This window comes from Eulemur rufifrons, chromosome 16 (assembly GCF_041146395.1).
Source record: "Eulemur rufifrons isolate Redbay chromosome 16, OSU_ERuf_1, whole genome shotgun sequence".
In the NCBI taxonomy this organism is placed as follows: Eukaryota; Metazoa; Chordata; class Mammalia; order Primates; family Lemuridae; genus Eulemur; species Eulemur rufifrons.
Window position 1 is genome coordinate 83,393,991 of NC_090998.1, and position 26,406 is coordinate 83,420,396.

Sequence of the window (26,406 nt, forward strand, 5' to 3'; positions counted from 1 at the left end):
CTACAAAATGGGATCCTAATTCCTTAAAAAGTGGTTGTGAAGACTACATGAAATGGAGTAACCAGCATGGGGCTGGGCACACGGCAAGCACTCGGTGAACGGCTCTCTTCCGTTTTCCTATGACTGCAAGCCCTACAAATCGCAGTTTGTTGTATCTATTCATTTCTTACATTATCTACATGAGTTCCCCTTTCCTCCTCTGCCCCAATTTCACCCGCTGACTAGGTGCTTTGACAACATTCACATCAACTATGAATTGTCGAGGTTTGGTACCCTGCACTGCCTTTTCATTGAATCTGTTGGTGGGGGTCGGGGAACATCCTAAAACTTAAAAAAAAATAATACAAATCCAGAGTTTTCTGTGGTCACCCTATTTCTTACTGGAAAAATTTCAGAGGCAAAGAATTCCTTTTTAAAATCAAGCCTTGACATCTGCACAACCTCAGTTTTGTCAATGTTAAAAAAAATCTAAATTCTCTTCCATTTTCTATGTCTTATTTAAAAAGTTCAGAGCAGGAAATTTCTCAGATAAAGAAACAATATTGACATTGATAGAACACAATTTTAATGAAACACAGGGAGCAGTAACAGTGAATATAAAACATAACATCCATTTTATCTGAAGGCTCTGGGGCAGGGGTGGGAAACAAAAAACAAACAAAAAAAATAACATCTAATATACAGGTAAGGGAAAAGCCCTAGAGAGCTGGAGGGATCTGCACCAATACAAATACAAATACAATCAATATAAATATGGACTTAAGAGTTTCTTACCCACCTGGTCAGAAGTACATGCCTAGCTCTTGTCCCAGAATCTTTTTTGTCCCAAACAAACAAACATAAACACAGGCACACACGGCATTCATACACTCACATTCAAACACTCTATCCAGCCCATTAACACAGCCTGCCACGTTCCAGGTCCAGGGAGGCTTGAGAAGGAAAACTTTCTGCCTAAGCAATTCACAAGGGCTTTAAAATTCCAGTGTGCGCTATCTTCTCTCTCTGGGTTCACAGTAGCTGTGGGATTAAGGGCCATGTATTCCCGGGGTAGAGTGCAAATGGAAATCAAGGGGCTGGCTTCCCTCTCCACTGTCTGCTTATCAGGTTCAGACCTTCCCAACCATGGAAGCTTGGCTGCCGCTTTGAGGATGTTTCATACTTCAGGTCGGTGGAAATCAAAAGGAAGCCCTGGAAAGGAAGCAACAATGAAGATAACGTCAAACTCTGGGCGCATCTGGGTTTGCCTAAAGGGTGATGGATGGTTTCTTTTCCAGGTTCTGCTGCATCAGGCCTTCCCCTACCCCTGCCCCTTTGTGAGTGCCTCAGACAATGGAACAGGCCATTTTGGAGTACTGTCACCTGATGTGACTTAAGCAGCTGTAGAAGGGGTAGGAGGAGAGGTATGGAGATAAGAGGGAGTGTAGGGTAGTGTACAGGATTGGAGAATTCCTTCAGAAATTTATTTCCACCTCCTCAATTTAAAAAACATGCCAAAAAGAAAGAAAAAAAGGTGTTCTGAAGTTAGTTTATAATGATTAACCAGGAAACAGCTGTCAACAGATCCCTGAACCCAGAGGAGGGTCTTTGGTTTAGGGGAAAGTACACTGACTGGGAGAATCAGAAGGGCTGGTCTTGACCCAGCCTCACCCTTTTCAGCCACCTGAGCCACTTCTCCTCTCCGAGTTCTACTTTCCTCACCTATAAAACAGGACTAATAATCCCAGCCTTACAGGTTGTCTTGTGGAGTAAGTAAAATAAGGCATACCAAAGAGCATCTTCCTGTACTGTGGAGTGAATAAATTTGGCTACTAAGTGAAATTGGTCTTGGTCTGATTTTTAAACTGAAGTTTTTCACTGTTATTTGTGATTTAAGAGCTAAACATTTTGTTCATAAAATTCCTTAGTCTGGAAAAAATAAAGCAGACAAAATAGAAAATAAAGCAGGACAAGGCTTATTCTACTATAAAAAAACAGGGTCAGTTAAGAGGCGATTTGCATTCTTACCTCAAGAACTTCAATATCTGAATTGACAAGTGAGATTTTGTGTGGGTTGGGCAGAGGAAATCCTTGCTGCAATTTTGCTGAAATAGAGAACAAGATGTAAAATAATTGGGCACAAGCACAGAGGTTTTAGCAAACTTTTTATAAGAGACTGACAAGCAGCTTTTTAATAATTTATCTTTTCATTCTTCCTGGCTCCATATTTCCATTCTTTCTGATCTGTCCCTAGCATTTCCTGGAAGAATTGTTAATTCATGTTTAATAAAAATGCACTTGCTATTAAATGCATTTGGAAAGCAGAAAAATGCTGTCCATTTTCAACTTGCTCAATTTATTTTGAAAATAACTAATTAGTAGGTACTGAGAACATTTCAGTGTCTAATATTAAAAGTATTTTAACTGAGCTAAACTCCAGATGCTGCAGTTTGTGAACAATAGCAGTGCAAGGAGAAGGCCCAGGACTGTCATTCATTAAAACTGTGTCTATCTAGTTAGTGGTCCTTGCATAAGAACCACGAAGATACTCTCTAGCAAAAATAATCTCATTTCTAGTTGACTTGAAGGAGACTCTTTATTGCCTAAAAAGAGTGCTTTCAATCTCCTTAACTCAACCAGAGTTAGCCATTCTTGCTGAGTTTGCAAATAGAGTTGCTAACAAGGCTTGGGCCTAGAATAACTCATTTTGCAACCATATCATTGATGGTACAAATCTTCTAAATTCTAGCTCTGGCCTGGATTCATAATAACACTCTAGAAGTACAGGCTTCAGGGTGGAAAGTCCCAAACAATCCCCAATGTGTAGCCAAATCAGAGTCACAGCATTTCCCAAGGTTTCCTTACCGTTGGCCAGCGGGAGGACTCCAAAGTGAAGAATGGAGGACAGAATATTTTCAAATCTCAAGACCTAAAATAAAAGAGGAAATGGAATCAGTTGCCAAATGAGGGCACTTTGAAAGTACCACGTTTGGTCTGGACGTGTACTTTTCCAGAACTTATCAGGATAGCAACGATACATAGAATCTCCCCTAGGGATATAGTAGCATTGTAGGAAACCATATCACAAGGTTTCCTAAATTTTCCCCCTTGAGGATGGATTTCTGCTCCCCTTTGCATTGGATCTTGGTGATGGCAAATGCAGGGGGACCACATGGTGGCATCACATGTGGCAGCTCAGATATATACCAAAACAATCAAGAACAACTGATACATTTCCCAATTAGCACTCTTCCTTTAGTTATTGGGAACCTCAGCTACAGGAGTTTCCTTGCATCACTTATGCTCTGATACTAATGGCATCACCAGAACACCCAATTTAGCTTTAATAAACTATGATAGTTCTATAACCTAAGCAAAGTGTCTGTTCCTGGGAAGATTCAGGTATTAAAAACAAATGAACCACGATGAACATCAATTCATTCAATGAATACTTTTTGAGCATCTTATATGCTTAACAATAGTAAGAACCTTTTTGCACCTTAGAAAGGGTGGCTCTGAAGTCAGACTTGCTAGGTTTACCTGTTTTACCATTTACTAACTATGTGATGTTGGGGAAGTTGCTTAACCTTTCTGTGCCTCAATTTCCTCAACTGTAAAATGAAGATAACAGTACTAATATCATAGAGTGTTGTCGGGATTAAACAAGTTACTATTACATGAAATTCTTGGTATATACCATTGTCATTTTTTCCAAGAAAAGCCATGGCGAGCACATTCTGCTGTGGAAACTAAGCAGTTTACCTGTGTCTTTCTGGAAGAGTTGGATTCATTTTGCTGCTTCTTCTCTGGACTCAAGAAATACTATGTATGAGGAAGTCAGTTATGCATTCTTATTGACAATAGTCTGTCATTGACAAATGGGGTTGCTAACCCACAGTGCACGACAATACTGATATTTTAGAACTCAATTATGAAAGGTATGACTTATTTTCCACCTTATTGGCACTACTGCTCCCGGCTCCTAATCTTCCCAACCTGAAAATCAGGATGCTCCTCTAAAATTAAATAAACAAACATACATATATACATCTATTTGGCCTCCTGGCCAAATTCTCTACTTCTTGGCTATTTTCTCAAGATCTATCACTATCTTATAGCTGTTTCTGTTGAACATGACAATAATTTCAGTATTTACCATGTCCCTGGCACTTCCTTGTGAGAAAGTAAGTGACCTGTCCAAGGCCACACAGCCAGTAAGTGGAAGTTCACTCTTGCAGTTTGGCCTCAGAGTTTATGTATGAAACTATTATGCTATACTGCCCCTTGACACAGATGTGGCAATGATGGAAATAATTATTATAAATATAAAAACAATGGCCATCATTTATTTAATACCTACCATGTAGTCACTGTGCTAAGTGCATTTCATACATAATCTCATCAAATCCTCTCAACAACCAAGGTTGTAATCCCCAGCTCCATACCAACTCGCACTGCCTATTATGATTTATTTTTCTATGTAGTATTTTTCAGTACGTATAATATGTTTGTTGTTTGCTACCCTCAGCCTGTCACACACAGCTCTACCCATTAAGTGCTTATAGCATCCCTCTTCTCACCCCAGGTCATGACAGTGAAAAATGTCTTCAGACATTGCCAAATGTCCCTGCGTAGCAAAATTGACCCTAGTTCAGAACCAATGCTCTAGAATGTAAGTACCTTGATGGTAGGGACTTTATCTATTTTGTCTAGAACAGTGCCAGGCTCAATAAGTATATGTAAACAAATGAATACTGTTAATACTAATATTTAACATTTATGTAGGGCTGCCCATGAACTAGGCACTCTTCTGCTCAGGCATTCTGATACCAATACCCATGCCCTTAGCTTCTCTATGATAGTGTCATCCATGAAAGGATGAAGTAATGATTTGGCTGCTCTTCCTGAAGCCCCAGGGGAAGGGTGTTTCCAAGTTGCATGTTGGGGTGTTCTCTTCCAATCAGAAATTCACTAGGCTAGACCTCCACCCCTCAACAAAGCTACCTACACAGCCAGTCTTGACCTAATTTTAGGAGATGAATATAAAGCATTCAAACAGAAAACCTAATCATGGCCTAATAATTTACACATGGCCTCTTCCTCTGGGATTCTGGACTATAAATTTAACTCTAGAGGATTATTTTATTGTGAAAATGAAATCTTCCAAGAATGCTTATTTTTCTAGCATTATACAATGTCTTGACAGTCCTCTGAGTATTTTAAAAAGGTTTTTCTGCAAAATTAAATTGGAGAGTTCCTCTCTTGTTTAATAGCTGATGGGTTCAATCTATGTGTAATAAAGAAGTTCAAAGTTAAAACCTACAGTCATGGAAAAATCAGGAACTCAGAGGCATAAAAAACAATTAACCTGCTACCATCACAGTAGGAGAATTCTCATTCTTCCATTGCTAGGGAACCTGAGAGCCGATTCCTACCTCAATATTGCTGCGATTGGGCTCTGGCAAAGACAGGCGGAATCTAAAAGAAAAGAGGAAACCGTTAAAGGAGGGTAGATTTAAAAACAACAACTTTAGTAGAAAGAAACAAAAAGAAAAGAGAATTTTTTTGTTGTTGTCCAAGAAGTCACTATTTTAAAAAAAACACAAACCTGGGAGGACACAGAGTTCCATTACATCTTCTACCTCTATGTTTTGCTGTTTAAGCAGCAGAACAGGAACAGCAGCCTGAGTTTGTAACCAAGGTGGGTTCCCCAAGTGCATTTGCTATATGGGACTAAGTATTAGAAACTTTGACTGCAAAGCAATCCTAAGAAACAGTTCTCAGGTCTTCTGGCTCTGAATTTAATCCTATAACTTCTCTGACCCCTTATAATGCCAGTCTACTTGACTCTAAATCCTCTGCTCAGTCTAGGTTGCCCCCATTAGAAGGCCATACCAGTTTTTTAGTTGTTTAGTCATAGCACATAAGGGAAACATTAGCTAAGAGACCTAGCTGATGTGAAAGGAAATACAGTATAATTGTTAGCAGAATGCCTGAGTTTGAACCTCATTTCTGCCTCTTAACTAACTCTGTAGATTTACCTCATTTCTCTGGATCTTAATTTTCTCTACCATAAAATATGAGTAAGCATATGTGGGATGACTGTATTTAACAATAATGTATTATGTAGTTTCAAATAGCTAGAGGGAGAATATTGAATGTTCCCAACACAAAGAAGTGATAAATGTTTGAGATAATGGATATACTAATTGCTCTGATCTGATCACTACACATTATATTCTTTGAAGCATTGCTATGTACCCCATGGATATGTACAATTATTATATGTTGATTAAAAATAAAATTAAAAGAGAATAATACCTGCCTTATAGGGCTGGAGTAAAATTTGAATGAGGTCATGCACATAAAATTCTTATGTGCCTAACATAGCCTATCACTCTATAAACGAGAGCCATTTTTATAATGAGGAGAAATGCTAACAGGTCGGAAAGCACAAAAAGTCCTTGATATTCTTTGTCAAATACCAATAGAGCACTTGCTGCAGGTCCAAGCGGCAGGGAGTCCTCCCACCCCCAACCTGGTAAGGGTGGGTGACAGCATGTCCTGATGCTTGATATTCTGGGGATTTTCATGAGAAAGCTGAAGGCCAACATTGTCTCCTTCCCAATTTTGCCAAAGACTGCTCCATAGGGTCCTCCCAATATAGACACTTGATTTTCTGTGTAATCGTATTAGTAACATGAAGAAATAGTAATTGATGGGGGGAATCTTTCAATTTGCAGATGTGGAAACTGAGATCCAGGGGTGGGGAAATATTAATGGCAGATTTGGGACAGGGACTCAGATCTCTTGATGCCCATCTTAGAGCTTCCTTCCACTAAAGGATGCTGCCTTGTCGAGCTTTCCCTCTGAGCTTTCCACACCTCACTTCCACACCAGCCTTCTAATGACTCTTCCTGTCTCCAGTCTTGATCTTCTCCAACCCACCTTCCACACCACCCCTAGAATGAGCTATATTACAGACATGTCTGATGAAGGTGCTCTCCTGATCAAAATTCTTTAATGGCTTGTGATAAAGTCCAAGTCACTTGAATAGCACATAAGATTTCCCTTACCCTGGCCCCCAGTTGCCTCTCTGCCCTCACCTCTTTGTTCTCTACCTTGAATTTTATTCTCAGTAACTCTGAACTGCTTGGTGCTATGCTGTTTTATTCATCAGGTGCTATAGACCTAAGGTTAAAAAAATGCATTGGCTTCAACACACATACCAAAAAAATCCTGAAAAATTAAAATCAGTAATGTCTACAAAAAATAACCCCATGGCCACAAGTCACTACAACTCAGTCTCATTCATAGTTAGATATATTTAATGTGCACTGCATTTGAATATATGCAATATATTTTGGGCCAGAGTCTCCAAACATTAGTGTGGCTAAGGTCAAAGGAGATCTTAAAACAATTGTGAGGCATTTCCTTGCACATTCCATGATACTTCTGGCCTCAATGCCTTTGCTCATTCTGTTCTCTCTTTATGGACTTGCCCTTTCCCTTAATCTTTGACTGGTTAACTCCTTTTAGGGCCGGGCGCGGTGGCTCATGTCTGTAATCCTAGCACTCTGGGAGGCTGAGGCGGGAGGATCCCTGGAGCTCAGGAGTTTGAGCCCAGCCTCAGCAAGAGTGAGACCCCGTCTCTACTAAAAATAGAAAAAAAAATTAGCCAGGCGTGGTGGTGCGCGCCTGTATTCCCAGCTACTTGGGAGGCTGAGGCAGGAGGATCGCTTGAGTCCAGGAGTTTGAGGTTGCTGTGAGCTAGGCTGACGCCACAGCACTCTATTCTGGGCGACAGAGTGAGACTCTGTCTCAAAAAAGGAAAAAGAAATTAACTCCTTTTAGTTGCTTAAGATTTAACTCAGGTGTTACCTCTTCTAAGAATCTTTTATTACTATGTTTAAAGAGCAGATATTCATAGAAGAGGTAAGTTTACATGTTATTAGCTGATATCATGTTAGTATGAATTAGGTTTTGAGATTGCTTCAAAGTGACAACTAAGAATAAAAACCAGAAGGACAGTTATGTCTGGCAAGGATCAGAGATGACATCACAGAGTGGCACTGAGGCTCAAACAGATTGCCATAAAAAGCAAGGACCAGAATCCGTAGGGCATCTTTGAAGGCAATGCAGAGGAAACGAGAGGGAGATGCCTTCCCCTGGCCACACCGCCTCTCATGATGGGCAAAGCTATTCCAGTGTAGAAATTCAGCCCGTGTAACGGTGGGACACGCTGTGAGTTTCCTTTCTTTTCTTTCATCACAAGCCCAAGTCATGCCTGGCCACCTCTAGACCGCCTGATATGGGTAAGTATGTCTGGGGTTCCCACGGGCCAGACTATCCTTTCCTCCTATGGACATCTTAATTATGCTTCTTTCCTAGTTCTCTAGGCACACTTCCCAGGTTGGTTTTACTTATGGACACTTTTCACTAACTGCAGAAGAACAGGAGGAGCAAAGACCAAACTCTCCTCGTCCCTGGCTCTGAAAAACAGATAAGCTCAACTCAGGCACTAGGTGGCGCCCGACTTCAGTCCTTTGCCCTTTCAGCCTCCACCGGGTCCCTAACCTGTTATTTAGAGCCCCGCTACTGGGAACTGGTTCTTATGGCGAACCATGGAGTCCTTGGGGAGGAAGGGAGCACAAACAGCCTTACTTTGCAGACATATAAAAGCAGAGCCTATTTTATACCACAGCCCATAAATATGCACAATTATTAAATGTCAGTTAAAAACAAAATAAAACTTTAAAAAAATTTTGAGGGTTTACCACCTTGATTGAAAACTACAGTGTAAACTCTTAAGCATGGCAAAGGCCATTCATAATCTGGGTCAATATAACAAATATGACATAATGAAGGTCAAATGTCAAGGTGAAGTTTCAAGATCTCTTTGCCCCTTGATTCTGAACTCCTTGAGGGTAGAGATCCAGTCTTAATTATCTTTGTATTCCCAGGATTGAGCACAGAGCTTGGCACATTCAGGCACCTGGTTTTCTTTTATTCATTGGTTGATTCATCCAGCAGATATTTATTGAACACTTAATATGTGTCAGTGCTGGGGCAGGTGCTGAAGATACCATTGTGAGCAAAACCAGACACAGCCACTGTTCTCACGTAGCTTACAGCCTAGTGGGGAGGCAGTCTTTAAGCAAATAACTTCACTAATTAAGGCTTAAGTACAAAGCAAGATAAGTGCTCTGAAGGAAAGAAAGAAGTTCATTGATTCAAGTGACTAAGGAACTTGACCTCACTTGGTGGATGTGGGAAGGTTTCCAAGGGAGGGATTCTTGGGCTGAAATAGGAAGGATGAGTAGGATTCAAAAGGCAAAATGGGGAAGGAAGAGGGAAGGGGTGCAGGCAGGGGTTGCAAAGAGCCCGTGGAGGGAACAGAGAGCTTGGGAGAGCGTAGCAAGACAATATTGGAGAGGCAGACGGGATTAACCAGGCTTGATGTTTCCAGCCTTGTTAGAATTTTGATCTTTATCCTCAAAGCAAGGGATCCATTGAAGGTTTAAAGGAGATAATGTCTGTGTTTTGTAAAGATCACTCTGGCTGCAGTATGGAGAAAAGATTGGCAGGCTACGAGGTTTCCCAGGTGTTCATTCTATGCTCAGCAATGTGCTGGGCAATGTGAAGAATTTAATTTACAATCTATAATTACGAGGGATGGAGAGAAACAGTATGTAGGAAACAATTAGAGAACAATACAAAGTGATGTGTATTTAGGTGCTGCTTTGTGGGTTTAGGAGCCTCACAGACTTGCTGCAGGAATTCTGAAAAGGCATGAAGAGATAAAGAAGCCAGTGTGAGCTACAGTTTTTATTGTGTGTGTGTGAGTGTGTGTATGAGTGTGTGTGTGTGTGATATGAGGAATGTGTGTGTGGGGGGGATAAGTTGCCCTTAGACAGAAGCAGTCTGTACACATCTCTAGCATGCTCCTTAGCACCCAGTATTGTAATTGCCTGTTAATGTAGTGTCTCTCTTACCAGTCTGTGGCCTGGAAGGTAGGAACCATTATCCTTCTCTCTACTCTCTGTGTTAAGAACAGTAAAGAGCATATAATAGGTGTTCTATAAATCTAATTGAATGGATTTATGAATAGATGAGCAGATAAAGGACATGGTGGGGGATGGAATGTTTGTTGGAACTGGGGTCTCTTTGAGGGTGAGCCAGTCCAAAGCAGAACGACCATTTTAGGGAGCTGAGGCAGATGAGCTTGGCTGGCTTGAGCGGTAGGACCAGTAAAGGAAGAACTTGAAAATCCCAGGCTGTGCATTTAATCCAACAATGAGAAATTTTGAGTGAAAGAATGTGTTGAACCTATTCCACTGTTGAAGGACCCTCTTGTTGAGTAAGAGTTTCCCAATATTTTAACCTCATTGTCTCCTGCAGCCTAGAAATTCTGGGAGAAGGTTCTATTTGAGGTTGCCTCCTCCCATGAAGCCACCCCACTGTGGCATTCCTCTGCTCCGGCTTCAACAGCAGCTCAGAGGAAGGGTGATGTTTCGGGTCGGCCCAGGTGACAAGAGTGAGCTCCACTGACTTGTTCAAAGCATCATTCCAATAGAAGCCCGGACCTGTTTTCTTTTCTCGGTTTCTTTCCAGATGGCTCACACTGGGAAATGTTTATCTTCCCAAGCTGCAAGGAGTGGAGTTAGGTAGTGATTCCATCTGCTTGTAGTCAGCTATATTTGCATTCTCTGACTATGTTGCTTGGGAGGGGTTGTAGGGTGTGTGTGTATGAGCATGTGTGTGTGTGTATGTGTTGATGGTAGTGGGGTGAGGTGCAGTTTGGGAGCATCTAAAGCCTCAAAGCAATGCCAAAAAAATGTTCTGAAGTTCTAAATGATTCAATAGTAAGGTACATTTGATTGCCTTGAGCTTTGCATATGATTCGGAAAAAAGGGTTAGAATTATTACTAAGTCATTTGGATAAAGACCAAAAAAGGGAAAGTGTCATTTAACTTGGCCTCTGAACTGATCTAAAGAATGTCTACTATCTGGTCTAACCTGTACTGAGGTTGCCTCCAAATAGAACCGCATTTGGCACAAAAATCTCAATTGTAGATAGAGCTATAAGAATCTAGTTTATGACTTTGTGGCCAACTCCACAGCTTTTAAAACCATCCTGACATGTCAAGTCTCTTGGGATCAATTTCTCCCTCTTATTTGCTCAAACTTTGATTCTAGAATGGGGAAAGAGAATGAACTACTACTACTAGTAACAAATATTTCTTGAGCAATGATTATGTGCTGGATGTTGTACAAAGTGATTTACATATATCATCTCATCTACCCATACAATAGCCCTGTGGTCAGAGGTTCTCTGTTTTACAGATGAGGAAACTGATATTTAAAAAGGTTAAGTAACTTGTTGATGGTCACACAGCTAGTAAGGGACTGAAGTAGAATTCAAATCCAAATATGCCTGACTCTAGAGATTGTGCTCTTAACTAAACATATGCAAAGAGGTCAAGTTTATTATTAATACTTCTAGCTTTTGCTTTCTTTATCCTTTCTTCCACTCAATTCCTTGATGAAATGAAAAAAGAGTTGGTGTGCTTTTCCCATTTTAGGACACCCAGTTCCAATCTCTACTCTTTCTTCTATCAATACTTAATATTGAAAAAGGGCACGGTACCTGTTTCAGTTTAGCGTGGCTCCAAGTTGATGGCTTCCCTCTTCCAGGCAAGAGTATTTATTCGCTAAGTCTTAGCTTTCCACCATGTCAAAGGCAGTACAATGTAGTAAGACCCATGGCTTTGAAAACAGACCCACCCAGGTTCAAGTTCTGCTCAGCCATTCAATAGCTCTGTAACCTTGACTAAGTTATTTAAACTCTATAAACAGTAAAATGGGGATAATAATACCTCCCTGACTGTTCATTTAATCTACTGACATTTATTGAACAATGTGCCAGGCCCTGTAGGTAGAGTTGTAAGGTCTAAATGAAACAATATAGGTGCTATGATTGGCACAGGACCTAATAGACAACAAAGGCTCAATAATGAAGAGTAGTCACAAACCGTAGAACAAAAGGCTGATTCTCTCTTAGCTGTCACTGGGCAAGAGACAGGGGAGTGAGGTATATTCTGTATAGGAAGATTCTTGAAATTGCTTTGTATAATCGAGCACCTCCTAGGCTAAGGCTAGCCCCGAATTTCAAATAATAGTCATAGCCAACATTTCTTGAGGACTTACCATACACTTTACATATAATAACTCACATATTCCTCACCACAACCTCTTGCAGTAGTTTTTATTATATCATCATTTTATAGAAGAGGAAGTGGAGACCTAGAGAGGTGAGAAACTTGCCCAATACCCCACAGCTAATAAATACCAGGGCTGGTACTGACCCCACTAATCTAACTCCAAAGCTTGTGATCATACCACGTCTCTAAACCAGCACATTCAGTTTGTCTCTGATTTCTGCATCTTGTGTCTACGCAGCCAGCCCTGTGTGGCTCCAGGAAGAGGCACGTTCAGGCAGGATGGTCAGAAGGGCCCTGGTGCCCCTGTATTTCCCTGGTTCTTCTCAGAGATGTTCTACCGATCTCCACCCACTGTACGCCTTTCCTGCTGTGTCTCTCTGATGTCACCCAAGACCAAACCAGCTCATCCTGAAAAGCAGCGCTTAGGGAGCCAGGGGTGGAGGAGCTAGCTGGGGCAGAGGGCAGGGCCAGGCCTCCTCTCGTTTGGCTGCCTTAGGCTGGTGGGAGGCCTGGCCCACCCGCCTTGCCCCAGCCTGCTCACTGCCTGCGGTTTGCTGGAACAGCCCCTGGAGGAACCACCCTCAGACTCAATGGCTGCGCAACAGGACCTCGTGCTCACAGGGGCCCCATGCTTGCTTTAATGCCCCGCTGTCTCCATCTTGAAATTCTTAATAATTTTTTCATGTGGCCCTGGGCCCTGCAGATTATACATCAGAGCGCAGGGAGCCTCCCCAGCGCAGAATCTGCAGGAGACCGCAGACGAGTGAACGAGGCAGGGATCCTAATTTCAGGGTTTCTGTCTGCGAGGCCAAAACACACTGTGGAACATAGGAATCCAGAGAATGAATTCACACATTTCTTGGCATAATGTGAATGCAGCGGATCAAGATCAGTTTTTTCAATTATTCCCATAAATAAACATCACACCCATTGAACACGCTGTTGCTTACTAGTTAGTTAGGAACGTTAAGAGATGAGAGTCGGTTTGATTGAAGCAGACGTGAACCTGGTCTACCTGCCCAGGGCTTTCCCACCTGCCCTCCACAAGCTTGAAATCCCACCATTATTCCATCCTTCCTTCTGGACACCTGCTCAAACGCACACGTCATTTCCACCTTCCCCAGGAGCTCGCTGCCTCAGCAGCTCTGCCCTACTCCCCCCAGTCACCCCTGATTGCCAGCCTCTCTATGTCCCCTGGGCCTTTCCTCTCTGCCTTCGAACAAACTGAGGTCTCAGCTGCACGCACAGTCCTGCTGCTCAGGCAGTGCAATCCAAACTCTCCTTCTGGTGGCCTCAGATGCAGCCAGTTCCTCACCTTCAGTCCTTCCCCTCCTCATCCTCCTGCTCTCTGCCTTCCCTCCTCTCAGCTATTAGAACTGCCAAGTAAAGATCACCCATCATGATGCAGGTTTCATCAGCCCGATCTCCTAGAAATAGGGTCACCTATGACTTCTGGAGGCCTGAGGCACTTTGCCTTGTGCAGTGACCCTCTTCCGAAAAAAAAATATGTATATGTATATGTGTATATATATGTATATATATATTACAACTGTAGTGGTATAAAGATAAGTATAGCCAAGTCTGGATTGTATTCATTTTTAAAATTCTTATTTTAAAATATATTAAGACATTTTCATGGGTCCCTACAGCATCGTGGGCTCTGGGAACCGTGCCCGTTCAGCCTAACAGAGAAGTCAGCTCTGCTTTGAAGGGCTGGGTAAATTTGAGTGAAGCCTTCTTGAAACTTTTTCTCTCTGGGAAGCCATACTACCTTTATTTATTTATTTTTTTCTTGAGACAGAGTCTCACTCTGTTGCCCGGGCTAGAGTGCCGTGGCGTCAGCCTAGCTCACAGCAACCTCAAACTCCTGGGCTCAAGCGATCCTTCTGCCTCAGCCTCCTGAGTAGCTGGGACTACAGGCATGTGCCACCATGCCCGGCTAACTTTTTCTATTTTTAGTAGAGATGGGGTCTCACTCTTGCTCAGGCTGGACTCAAACTCCTGATCTCAAGCAATCCTCCTGCCTTGGCCTCCCAGGGAATGCTAGGATTACAGGCAAGAGCCACCATGCCCGGCCCATACTATCTTTTAAGAAAAATCTATTCCTTTCTTTGGAAAAACAGTATAGTTACAAAGAAAATTTTAATGAAAAACAAAACTACTCATAATCCCATATTCTGACACAACTCTTCATTTTCATTTGTGTGATTTACTTCCTTGTCCGAATGCAAAGCTGTTTTCCTCTTCTAAATGTGCAACTGTTTTACACCACTGATGGATGTTGTGTTCATGCAGTTTTGTATTCTGCCTTTTCCATTTAACATGGCTTTATCGAAAACATTTTCCATGTTTATATTATACAATAGTCTCTACAACCATTGTGTTGACTTATGACGATTGACTTCCCTCCCGCCCCCGCCCCCCCCCCCCCCAACCGTTGGTTTCTCTTTTTTGGCTCTGCTTTAAATCTGTTTTATTGCTTCCTTTTCTTTCTTCTAGGAACTCAGTCTGGGCCATCTGCTCCTGCTGTAAATCCTCCCGCAGGTAGCCTGATTGATTACTCCAACTGCCAGCTTATAGGGCCCAGGAAAATGAGCTTTGAAGGTGGCTCTTCCAAAGGTCACCTAGTGCTCAGCGATCTCTGTCTATGACCTGCTCTTGCCCTTTTACACCGCCTCCTTTGCATCTGCCAGCCAGTGGGGTCACCGGGGGCAAGATCTTGTTAAATTCCATACGCTAGTAATGGGATCAGATTGTCAGAGTCTTAAAGTAACTTAGACATGATCCAGGCCAACTTCATCATTTTACAGATAAGGAAACTGAGGCTTGAAGAGGCTAATAGACTTGATCATGGTTATAGAGCTCGTGAGCAGGACTTGAAACTTGGCTCCTTAACCCCCAAATTTTATGCTCTTTCCTCCATATCACACTCTGCATTTGATGAAGAGGTCATTTAGTTTATACTGCTGTACCATGAGAATATGCACTTATACTGCAGAATTATATTTATAATTATTTTGTTCCCCTTTTTATTTTAATATGACTCTAATGGGAAGAAAAAAGAACTTTACAATGCAATTTTTAGTTAAGTCCGTACTGCAAAATGATCTGGTCCATTGCACGAGAAGCGCTTAACTGACTCACGTTCATTCGATGGGTAACTTAATTTGTTCTCTTATTGGACACTTTGTCTCTGTGACCTTTGACTCACTTACTACTAAGGTTTCCAACAATCAAATCAACTGATCTTACCTGTTCAGAGACAAGGAGCAGATGAGTCTTTGTCCCAAAATAACTAGGCCAACACTGGTACTAGCAACCTACAGACAACAAAAGCATTCATTACTAAGATGAGTAAATCTGTCCATTTGGGCCATACATAACTTCCTAGAGCAGAAACATCATAAGCCCAACTTTCCCTTTTATTCTAAAAAGATATGGGAAAGAAATAGCTCTGAATATCCTGCTTTGCAGGTAGGGAAACTAACTGTAAATTCTTTTTGTTTGAAGACCGTCTTCGAATTATTTTTTTTTTCTCCTAATCTCTTTTCACTGTGTGTGTGTGTGTGTGTGTGTGTGACATTTTGATTAGGTTCATTGTATTAGTTCCCTTCTATCACATTGCATTTGGCCTTCATATGCTCAAATAAACTAGAGTTCCACCTCAAATGACTTATTTCAAGGAAAAAAGAAATTTAGCTATCCATGTTACTGAGGTGATGGGAAGAGCATACATGAAGTAGAGATTGGAGAGAGATTTTACAATGTTTGAGAGTGTGAGCACGGGCCTCCCATCTGGCCACACACCCTTCCCTGAGTCTCAGCTCTGTTCTTACTCTTAACTGATGTATCACCACCCCCCTTCCAGACTCCAACATTTAGAAGCTGCTGGTCAGTGGTCCATGTCAGGAAGAGGATCGGCACCCACACGCTGCCTGGTTGTCTCCCCAGACTTACGAAGTCCATGGAAACGATGGTTTCCACTGTGGAGTTCCTGGGCTGAGTGAGCATGATGATGGAGGCAGGGATGTCCAGGGTGAAGTTGCCTGGTCGCAAGCTGATCACGGGAGGCTCCGTGGCCATGATCCGTACCATGAAGGGCTGGGACATGATGTATATCTCAGCGATCTGTCCAAGTTCAGGGGAAGAAATGGAGATTGGGAGCCATGAGTTGATGAGGAGAAATAAAAAGTTTAGGGTGGTCTGTGCTTATTAAATCTTACATCATGCAGTTAAAATAGAAAAAAATCTCTTTAATAATAATAAAAATAACAAACAAAAACCAAGCAATAATAACAGCTGACAGTTATTGAACACAATGCTTCATGCCACCCGCTGTGCCAGGGGCTTTATGCATTCTCTCATTTAGTCTTCCAAACTCCCCGTGAGGCAGATTCTATCAGTATCCCTGGTTTATAATGGAGAATATGAGTCTCGGAGAGGTTAAGTTAAATGCTTTTCTCAAGGTTCTAGGAGAACGAGTTGTAGAACTGGGATTCAAACCTAGGTTTGTCTGACTTGAGGTCCTTGCTCTAGAATCAGGATGCTACATGAACATGTCCTTGTCCTCAAAGGCAAACCTGAGCCTATAGGTACATTATGTTCAATACTTAGTATGCTATGAAGGCGTAATACTAATAATTGCTTTACTAAAGTCACAGGTAGGGCCCTAATCCCTCATTTAAGGATTAAATCCTTCATTTAAGTGAATAAGTCTTTTATTTAAGCTAAGTATTTATTTCAAGTGTGGTGGAACCTTGTGGAAGGAACAGGTGATTTATTTTGTGAGCTTATGATACCTTTAATTGTAGTTTAACTTGTACTGTTCAGTAAATATTTGATTAAGAGAAAACAGCTCTTAAGAATGGAAAGATGGACTCATGCTTGGACAAAAAAGGAATATGAATAACCCACAAGTCTTCCAGAAGTAATTGTAGTGAAAATCAAACCTGAGCACTCACCCGGGAGAGCACGTTGCCAAGGCCCTGAGAGTTTTGAATGAAGTGGTTGGAAATCTGGAAAATAAAGTCCATGATGTCACTGTAAGGTTTTTTTTTTTTTTTTACCTGGATTGTCTTTTCAGGGAAAATGTAGTGTTCCCTATAGTTTTATGAATTGTGAAGCTGTTGCACGATGAAATGTGTAGTGTTTGAAGGTGACCTATCATTTTATAGCTTAACCATAGGGAATCTGAGGCCCAGCAAAGTAAAGTGACTTGCCCAAGGTCACACAGGAAGTTATATTCCTTTTGACCTTGGGAACACCATAGATACTGTATATGTACAATCCATGTATAAATATTCTACAGTCATTAACAGTAGGTCTTGGGCTATTGTCCTTGTTTTCAGAGATTACTGAGATACAGGATGCTTAAATCATTTACCTTCACAGATGGATGGTTTTCAATTCTGAAGCCAGAAGTGTCTAATTCTCAGTATTGTGAAGTAGCTGGTGCTGCCACACTTACCATTTTGAACATAAGATTTATAATGACTTGTATAACTAAGATGTACAGAATGAGAAGATTTAAAAGGGATACTCAATAACTTTTTGGCTGACTGGCTGGAGAGAGTGCTCCTGTTACAAAAGGGAGGTGCATGACCAAGGGAATCAGAGTATCTGTGCTATTACTGGTTACTGTAGATAAGTCAGTTGTGATTACAATCAGGAGAACTCTATGCTGGCATAACACAAAGAATAATGATGATGATGATAGGTAACAGTTATATAGCACTTAATATGTGCTGGGCATTGGTCTGAATACTTTACATATATTTAAACCTCATAATGCCATATCAACCCTATGAGTATGGAACTGTTATTATCCCCCTTTTCCAAATGAGAAAACTCTAACACATAGAAGTTATTATAAATAAATTGAAATTACCTAGGGTCACAGGAAAGAAATGGTGGAAGGGGGTCTTGGCAATATTTAAGATTAAACTAGAACGGGCAGCAAGCTATCATGAAAAAACTGAAATTTAGCATATCTGGAAGCCCGACAACTCCCCAGTGAATACAGGTTGAGCATCCTTAATCTGAAAACCTGAAGTCCGAAATGCTCCAAAATCTGAAAATTTTTGAGTGCCAAGATGACACTCAAAGGAAATGCTCACCAGAGCATTTTGGATTTTCAGATTAGGGATGCTCAGCTGGTAAGTATATATTGCAAATATTCTAAAATATTTAAAAAAATCCCAAAGCCAAAACACTTCTGGTCCCAAGCATTTGGGACAAGGGATACACAACCTGTAACAACATTCCTTCCACAATTCCTTCCTTCATTCATTGTCTAGCTGGGAGGGAGAGCCTAAAAAGGCCCAGGACTAAGAAACTATGGAATAAAAATTCCATACTGGGATACCCATGAAAAGGTTGAATGATGGCGCCAATTGTCTTCATCGGTTTACTCTCCTCACCTCTTTGGTGGAGAGAGTGACATCGAAAGCCCCCGCTGTGAAATAAGCAAAGGACGCAGATTTAAAGAAATATTCGGAGATCCCAACGTAGAGCATGGAGTCGCTGCGTTCTGGGAGCACGAAAGGAACTGGTGAGAACGGGGGGTCGGCGAGGTTTTCCAGTGGGTAGAACACGCCCTGTGGGGAAACAGAGAAAGACCAGTGCGGCAGGTGAGAACTCAAATGTGCAGGACTAAGAAGGTGGAGTCTTTCAAGTCAGAAAAGGAAAATTCCAGAAACTCAGTAGGGATGAAAAAATGATAAGGCCTTCTGACTCCTTGACCGGGGGACTGTGTTTCAAAGCTCTGATGATTCTTGAGCGTATTTGATCATGTCTGTTTACCCTGTTTACCCTAACCCTAACCCTAACCCTAACTTTTTCCCCCCAGGACCAGTGAGGGACCCGGTGACCCAGTGGGAAGGTCCTGTTGGCACTTTTCTCAGACAAAGGAAGGAGGTACATTTAGCTGGAGGGGACACCTCTGAGTAGTTCCTGAGGTGCCGTGTAGATGTGTCAAACCACTGACCTTTAAAATCTGTGTCTGTTGGGTACCTGGGGGGTCATAGAAAGACTCAGTAAAACCCAAGACTCCAAATGGTTAAAGCCTTTTTGTGCCATTTCTCGTGCTGCTCTCATTAGCTATAGGGCATTATTATAAAATGTTGTCTTGTACGACATTGAACTGATTTGAAAGACTCTGGTGAATGAAATATAAGCTAATGTGCATTTTTAAAAGATAATGATATTAACATGGGGGAAAAACTAAACATAAGCACAACAATTGTTTTTCTAGGATCAGTGAATGCCATTGCCTTGTGCTTATGGCCCTGAGGGAGGTCAGCAGCCCTCAGTTAAATCCACTAACCTGAGAGTTAGGTATAGAAGTACCAACATGTACTACCAACTGGTGCATCAAGTTCTAGTAAATGCAGACCACTCTACTTGCTGCCTCCTAGCCTCAAACCTCCTCCTAGAGGCAAACACATCCTGAAACTTCTTTTGAAGAAGGAAGACATATGTTGTACAATCCAAATCAGAAAAAAGAGTCTTTTGAAAAGGTATAAACATGAGGGAGTTGCTCAAAAGAAAATTTAATCATTTGAAGAGCATGTATATATAACTCCTTCTGCACATAATCTTTGTTCTCTAAATGTGTGGTCCCCAACCCCTGGGGCATGGCCCGGTACTGGTGCATGGCTTGTTAGGAACCGGACTGTGCATTACCGCCTGAGCTCCACCCTCCACCCACCCCCTGATCTTTGGTTCATGGAAAAATTGTCTTCCATGAAACTTAGGAAGTGGGCCGCACAGCAGGAGGTGAGTGGTGGGTGAGTGAGCAAAGCTTCGTCTGTATTTACAGCCGCTCCCCATCACTTGCATCACCACCTGAGCTCTGCCTCCTTCCAACCCCCACCCCTGTGGAAAAATTGTTTTCCATGAAACTGGTCCCTGGTGCCAAAAAGGATGGGGACTGCTGCTCTAAATATTGGCTGTTCACAGCCAAGATGAGGATTCTGATGAAAGTTACCTTCAAATTCAGGTCAAGGTAGTTTTCAGTAACTTCTGGAGCATTGATTAGGGAATAATCCAGCAGAGTATAGTTGTCAATCTTCCTTAAAACTAAATAACCGACAAAGGAAAAACAAAATCTACATTCATTAAAAGCATAGTATATGTATTATGTCTATCCAGGACAATATAATTTTTAATTTTCTGTTTAAAATATCAATTCTCCCTTTTCATAAGTCATACCCGTTCACTTTTGAAAATCTGGGAAAAGTAGATAGAGAAGAAAGTAAACATCTTTCTCAATCCTATTCCCCTGAGAGAAACGTCAGTAAATTTTTGGTATACAGTAGTCCCCCCTTATCCTTGCTGGATACATTCCAAGACCCCAGGTGGATGCCTGAAACTGTGGACAGTACTAAACCCTGATACAATGTGATAAAAATTATGTGAACATGGTCTCTCTCTCTCTCTTTCTCTCAGATACAAATTGAGATATTGTAATATTTTTGGACCACCGTTGACTGCAGGCAAATGAAACCATGGAAAGTAAAATCAGATAAGGGGAGACTACTGTATACCTTTTTAGGTGCACACACACACACAAACACACAAAATGCATACATAGTTCTTTTCAAAAAAGTGAATCAGCACCAACAAAAGTCCCTTACCAATATTAAGCCCTATACATTGGGTTGGTATAATGAAAGATTTTCCAGTTTGATGTTATGAATTTCTATGTGGTTTGTGCTTCATATTTTCATAACGAGTATGCATTGCTGTTGTGATTAGAAATATTTTTAAAAAAGAGATTGTGAGAGAGAAAATAAAATCCATGAAGTTGAAGAGGCCAAGGGAATTTTCCTGCACAGTGCTTCTCATTCAAGTAATTTTTTGTATTATCATTTTTAGGACAAAGTAGAAGACAAGGAGACCAGGGGACAGTGGTGGGTGAAGTTCCCAGAAAGCATGATTTCAGCGCCTGGTAAGATTTCTTGGAAGAGACCATGCTTGATCTGAGGTTGTTTGTTTGTTTGTTTGTTTGAGACAGAGTCTTACTCTGTCACACAGGCTAGGGTGCCATGGCGTCTGCCTAGCTCACAGCAACCTCAAACTCCTGGGCTCAAGCGATCTTCCTGCCTCAGCCTCCTGAGTAGCTGGGACTACAGGCATGCACCACCATGCCCGGCTAATTTTTTCTATTTTTAGTAGAGACAGGGTTTCACTCTTGCTCAGGCTGGTCTCGAACTCCTGAGCTCAAGCGATCCTTCCACCTCGGCCTCCCAGAGTGCTAGGATTACAGGTGTGAGCCACCACGACGGCCCTGATCTGAGTATTAAAGATAAAGAAGAGTGGACCTCACGAGGGGAGGTTGAGCGGGGAAGAGTGGAAGGGATTGAACACCGCAGGGCTTCGCACAGCACTGGCACAGGACTGGACATTCAATACGTATCTGTCAAAGGAATGAATAGATGGAGGGCAGAGGAAGCTCTCAGGCGGAGATGACAGCAAGAGCAAGGGCAAGGGGGGAGGGGGCAGTGGATTGCTGCCGCAGAGGAAGGTGCAAGATGAAACAGAGGGAGATGAGCAGGAAGCAGGGCATGGTGAGCCTCTTAGTCTATGCTAAGGTCCTTGGACTTGGTGCTGAAGGCAGCCACTGCAGGGATTAGAACCCACGAATAGCCTGGTCAAGATTAGTGCTAATCCTCCTGAAGAGAATGGGTTTAGTGCCACAGCTTGAGTTAGAGCTCCTGAGGGTTTAATTCCTGGACCTGCACCTTGCCCCCTGGAGCCGCCAAAGAGAGCGTGTCCTATGCACAGGGTGCATCTTCCCACACACCTTCCAAGGGCTCTAATTTGCAGAGCACCAAGCAGAATGGAGCTAGAGACTGTCTTGAAAAGCAAACTTAAAGAGCACCCGTGTTTGAAGGTGGGAAGAGAAACAACCAGAACAGACAGTTCTAGGACTCACCTTCCAGTGCGCTCAGATTGGCATTTAGAGCTTCAACCTCACCCGTGATAATGGGACAGAGCTGGCCACAAAAGAAATTTAAAAAATGCAGGTTATCATATTGTACTGGGAACCCTTGTTGATGGGCCTAGATCTTGCAAACAAAGGCCTTCTGGCTAGGAGACATTGTCACTTTGGCCTTCAAGACTTCCCCTTAAATTAGTTGACGCTTATGGGTCTCAAGTTACATAGTATGGGCAGCATGTCATTGAATGCTGGCTAAACTTCATAGCAGCTGGGACTACACCCAGTCAGCCCCATAAAAGAGCCTGGGCTTTTCTCTGTGACATGATAGGGCATGCACCCAATCCATGCTGCTGCTGTCACTCCTGAGGAACCTGCTGCTGGAGTCACTGTGTCTTTCCTGACTGCTGAGGCTGCCACCCACCTCCCATGTCCTGCCTGGAGTGGTTAGAGCTGGCACCTTTACCAGCTACCCCGGGCTCGTTTGAGAGCCCATTAGACTAGAGACCTATTTGGAGATCTATTTTGCTTCTCCCTTTCTGGAATTAGAAAATTAGTCTTGGATCAGACTAATATCTTTAGGAAGGGGCACAAGTGCCTGTTGTGTGCTCACTGATGTGTGCGGCAGAGTGTTGCTGTAGCGGCTGGGGAGCCTGGTGGCCTGGGGGTGAATCTTGACTGGGCAAGTTACTTGTACCCTCTGGCCTCAGTTTCCTCATCTGCAACATGAGGATGATCATTGTATCTACCTCATCAAGTTGTTGTGAGTAGAAATCAAGGTAATTCATGGGAAATTGCCCAGCTCATAGGAAGCATCCAGTAAACGTTAGCTGTTGTTTTAACCCCGTTTCATTCTCACTGCGGCCTTGAAAGATAGGCATTATTGTCCCCATTTACAGACAGGAAGAGCCCAGCTTAGAAAGGCCAAGCGAGTTGGCAGGAGTTGTACAGCTAGGATTTGAGATCTGTCTGACACAGCTAGACAGCTGTGGTCTGAGCGTTCTTTTCTATCTTCCAGTGGCACAGACAAAACCACAGAAGCAAAGCATCTGTGATCTCTAAGCCATCTATAAACTCCAGGCAAACTTGACTATTGGCTGCTGTGATATAATTCATTCTTCACTGGCCTCCCGACAGAGGCCAGAGGACCACACCTCGTTTCAAACAGAGGAATGGTCAAGTGTGGGGTCCTTGAGGTGACAGTACACTTGCCCAGTGACTCTTTAACACGCCCATTCACTGGCACTCAGCACCTGTCAGGTAAGGATGGAGAAGGACCGGGAGGTTTCAGAGTCCACTGACCAGCCGTGCAACCTGCCTGGACAAGCTGCTTGCTGCTTTTGAGTGTTGATTTCCTCACTGACTTTCACTAAGCACTACTGTCTGCAAAGCACCAAGCTGAGCACCAGAGACATGGTGATAGCCAGACACTGTCCTGGTGTTTTCCAGAAGAGTCCTCCTTCTTTTCCAGTCCTCCTCATCCCTGTCTGTCTCGCTGAAAATATGGGTAAAGGGTTCAGGGAAGATGTGGTCAGGATCAGAAAGTGCATAGCCAATTCCATCATTCCCTTCCACAAACACTGACTTCTGGAATCAGGATATTTATAGCTTTGGAAGATAATTCTACTTTCTTAACTTATTCTATTTCCTGGAAATATTTTTCCTTTTCCTTCATTGCTTACCTAAATAAATCCTACCTATACTTCAAGGTCTAGTTCAAGTTCTGCATCCTCTAAAAAATATATATCCCAGGACACTTCCAGGTCCTATTTCTTTAACTTTTTCATTCCCCTGAACCTCTTCAGTTTAATCCGAATATCGTATAACTATGTATTAAATTCAAGTACTCATTTCATTATTGTTTCATAAGCTTAAATTTGGTTTTTCTAAAAAGACAAGTTTATTCCTCTTTCATATCCCCAACAGAGCGTAGTCAAGTGCTGGGCATGCAGTAGGTACATAATTAATAAATTTGTGTGGATTGTTTGCCCACCCTATGGTGAGAAACTTGAAGAAGAGGCTGTTGTTTTATTCATCTCTGCATTTCCAGCACCTACCACAGAGTCTGGCACATAAAAGGGACTTGAGAAACAGTTATCAAGTTGCAAAGGACTTACCATTTCATTTAAGTTCTTTAAAATGGGTTTTTCCATGGGCTCAGCAAAGGAGTTGTATAAGACACTAGGGAAAAAAGAGAAAGAAAAGAACTTACTCAGGAAGCATATCCTGTCAGTCATAAACCCCCCTGGGTGCTGCGTGAGTATCCAGCCCAGACGATCCACTGCCCACACGGTGCTCCCACTCACCTGAGCTCGCCAGAAAATGAGACGTGGGCATGGCTCACTTGGGCATAGCAGTCCTGGAGCTTCAGGGTTGGATGACCAGAGACATTTCGGGTCAGGATAACAATACCGGTAAAGTAGACCCCGGAGAGAAAGAGATCAGCTCCTCCAGCATCTTGGCTGTGTAGAGAAAAAGTGCAAGGTTACCCAAGCTTGGGCCAGGCACGGAGATAGATCTTGTTTCTCTAATAACCCAGAGACTCTCCAAGCTCCTGGAGGGCAGGGACTTTGTCATGTTCACCTCTGGATTGCTGGCACCTACAACGGTAGGAACGGAGTAGGTGCTGAATGAATATTTACTGAACAAATGAAGTAATGAACATGTGCATGATAACAGCTTTTGGGATATTGTAGGTATTTCATCCTGAGTGCTCTGGCCCTGGTGGTGGTTGAGCACATATTGAGCACTATTCATATACAATGTTTGTTTGGAGAAAGAACATCAGGGGTAAAGTTGGCAACACCTTATTCAGGAGGGACACAGACGGGGAAGTGACAGTTAGATGTAGTCTGTGAACTCCTTGAGGGAGTGGACTGTGTGTTTCCCCAGGACTTAGTGCATGACCTGACACAGAATAAACATTCAATATATGGTTGATGAGTCATCAAATAAATGAATGAACACATGAATCTATGTTGCTTATGGGGAAACATGCCATTTTCATCTACAATACTGAAGTGCTTAGGATGGGGATAATGGTATGCAGCAGGCACTCAATAATTGCATATTGACTGATCTGCTGGATAAATGAATGTGTTATGTGTTCTTCTGGGCCATCAACCGAGGAAGAAATAAGCATGACACCCAGGACAGTAACTTGTACATGGTAGGTGGTCTGTAGATGTACCTTGAATTTGACTGTTTCTTCTATATGAGGGTGCAAAGGCTTTTCGGTTGGGGGAGAATTGGGCTTAAGCTGACTACCATCCTTCAACCTCTTTCTGTGTGAGTTAGGAAAGCTCCATCTCCCATTAGTTGCCCCTGTAGATGGGGAAGTGTGTTGTATGGCTCAAGATTATGTAGTGATTTGTTGGTGGATCTAAAATGCTGGATACAGGCCGGTTCCTCCTATAGTCAGGGACTTCTAGTTCTTAGGAAATCTTAAGTGACATTTGATCAGTTGCTCTGCGTTTAAGGGAAGGATGCTTTTCACACCCTCCGTTACACCCCTGCACGGATTTCCTGATTTAAATCTCACCTGGAAAAAATTGCTCTTGAGAAAGATTGTTAATAGTGAGAGAAAGAAGCCTAACACTGAAAACATCAGTAAATTTATACACTTTCCATTTGGGCTCCACTTGCCCCCAGAACAGCAGCAGACATTTCAGTGGAATACTCACAAGAGTGGAGACTTGATTTCCCAATTTGTGCTGATGTTGGCAGTCCCATGGTTGGTCAGCGCTTTGATTCCCACCCCGGGGACAAAGGCTAATGAAGTATTTGGAAATGAAAAGGCATTGATTTTTATGCTGTAAAACAGGAAGCAGGGAAGTTAGGGTAACTCTTCAGGCACATCACTTAAGTCAAGCAAAATCAGAAATGCAGTTGTTGAACTCCTGCACTAAGCAATTGTGAATTCAATTGTGAATTCTAGGATTCACAATTGAGGAACCTCCCATCTGCAGTGTGGTCTCTAGGCACTGCCCCTTCATTTCCCTCAAACTATTGGCAGGAAGTCCCTTGTATCTGGTGGAGGGGGAAATGAGCAAGCTTAGAAATAAATTTGTAAATAATCCAGTAATCTACTTCTTTAGTTTCTTTAGAAGCAAAAACAGGTACAGCATTGCCATCGTTATTTTGCCTTCAGTAGTTCCAGTGTTTCTCAGAGGGAGTGATACTAGTATTTTGGAATGGACAGCTATTTTTGAAGAGGACTGTTGTATTCATTGCAGGAGATTTTGACACATATGCCAAAAGTGT

General features: G+C 42.4%; 1 protein-coding gene across 1 annotated transcript in view; it reads right to left on the reverse strand.

Annotated features, from left to right (window-relative positions):
- Positions 1–1,068: 1,068 nt before the first annotated feature.
- BPIFC (BPI fold containing family C) overlaps positions 1,069–26,406 on the reverse strand; it is a 31,136-nt gene continuing 5,798 nt past the window's right edge. Inside the window, exons 3-15 of the mRNA XM_069491101.1 lie at positions 25,827–25,955; positions 24,450–24,605; positions 24,261–24,324; positions 22,141–22,201; positions 20,191–20,282; positions 18,623–18,799; positions 17,165–17,218; positions 16,161–16,331; positions 15,456–15,523; positions 5,415–5,457; positions 2,845–2,908; positions 2,008–2,084; positions 1,069–1,191 (exon numbers count right to left, since the gene is read on the reverse strand). Coding sequence (XP_069347202.1) covers positions 1,069–1,191; positions 2,008–2,084; positions 2,845–2,908; positions 5,415–5,457; positions 15,456–15,523; positions 16,161–16,331; positions 17,165–17,218; positions 18,623–18,799; positions 20,191–20,282; positions 22,141–22,201; positions 24,261–24,324; positions 24,450–24,605; positions 25,827–25,955 — 1,279 coding nt within the window. The remainder of the gene's footprint in view (positions 1,192–2,007; positions 2,085–2,844; positions 2,909–5,414; positions 5,458–15,455; positions 15,524–16,160; positions 16,332–17,164; positions 17,219–18,622; positions 18,800–20,190; positions 20,283–22,140; positions 22,202–24,260; positions 24,325–24,449; positions 24,606–25,826; positions 25,956–26,406) is intronic.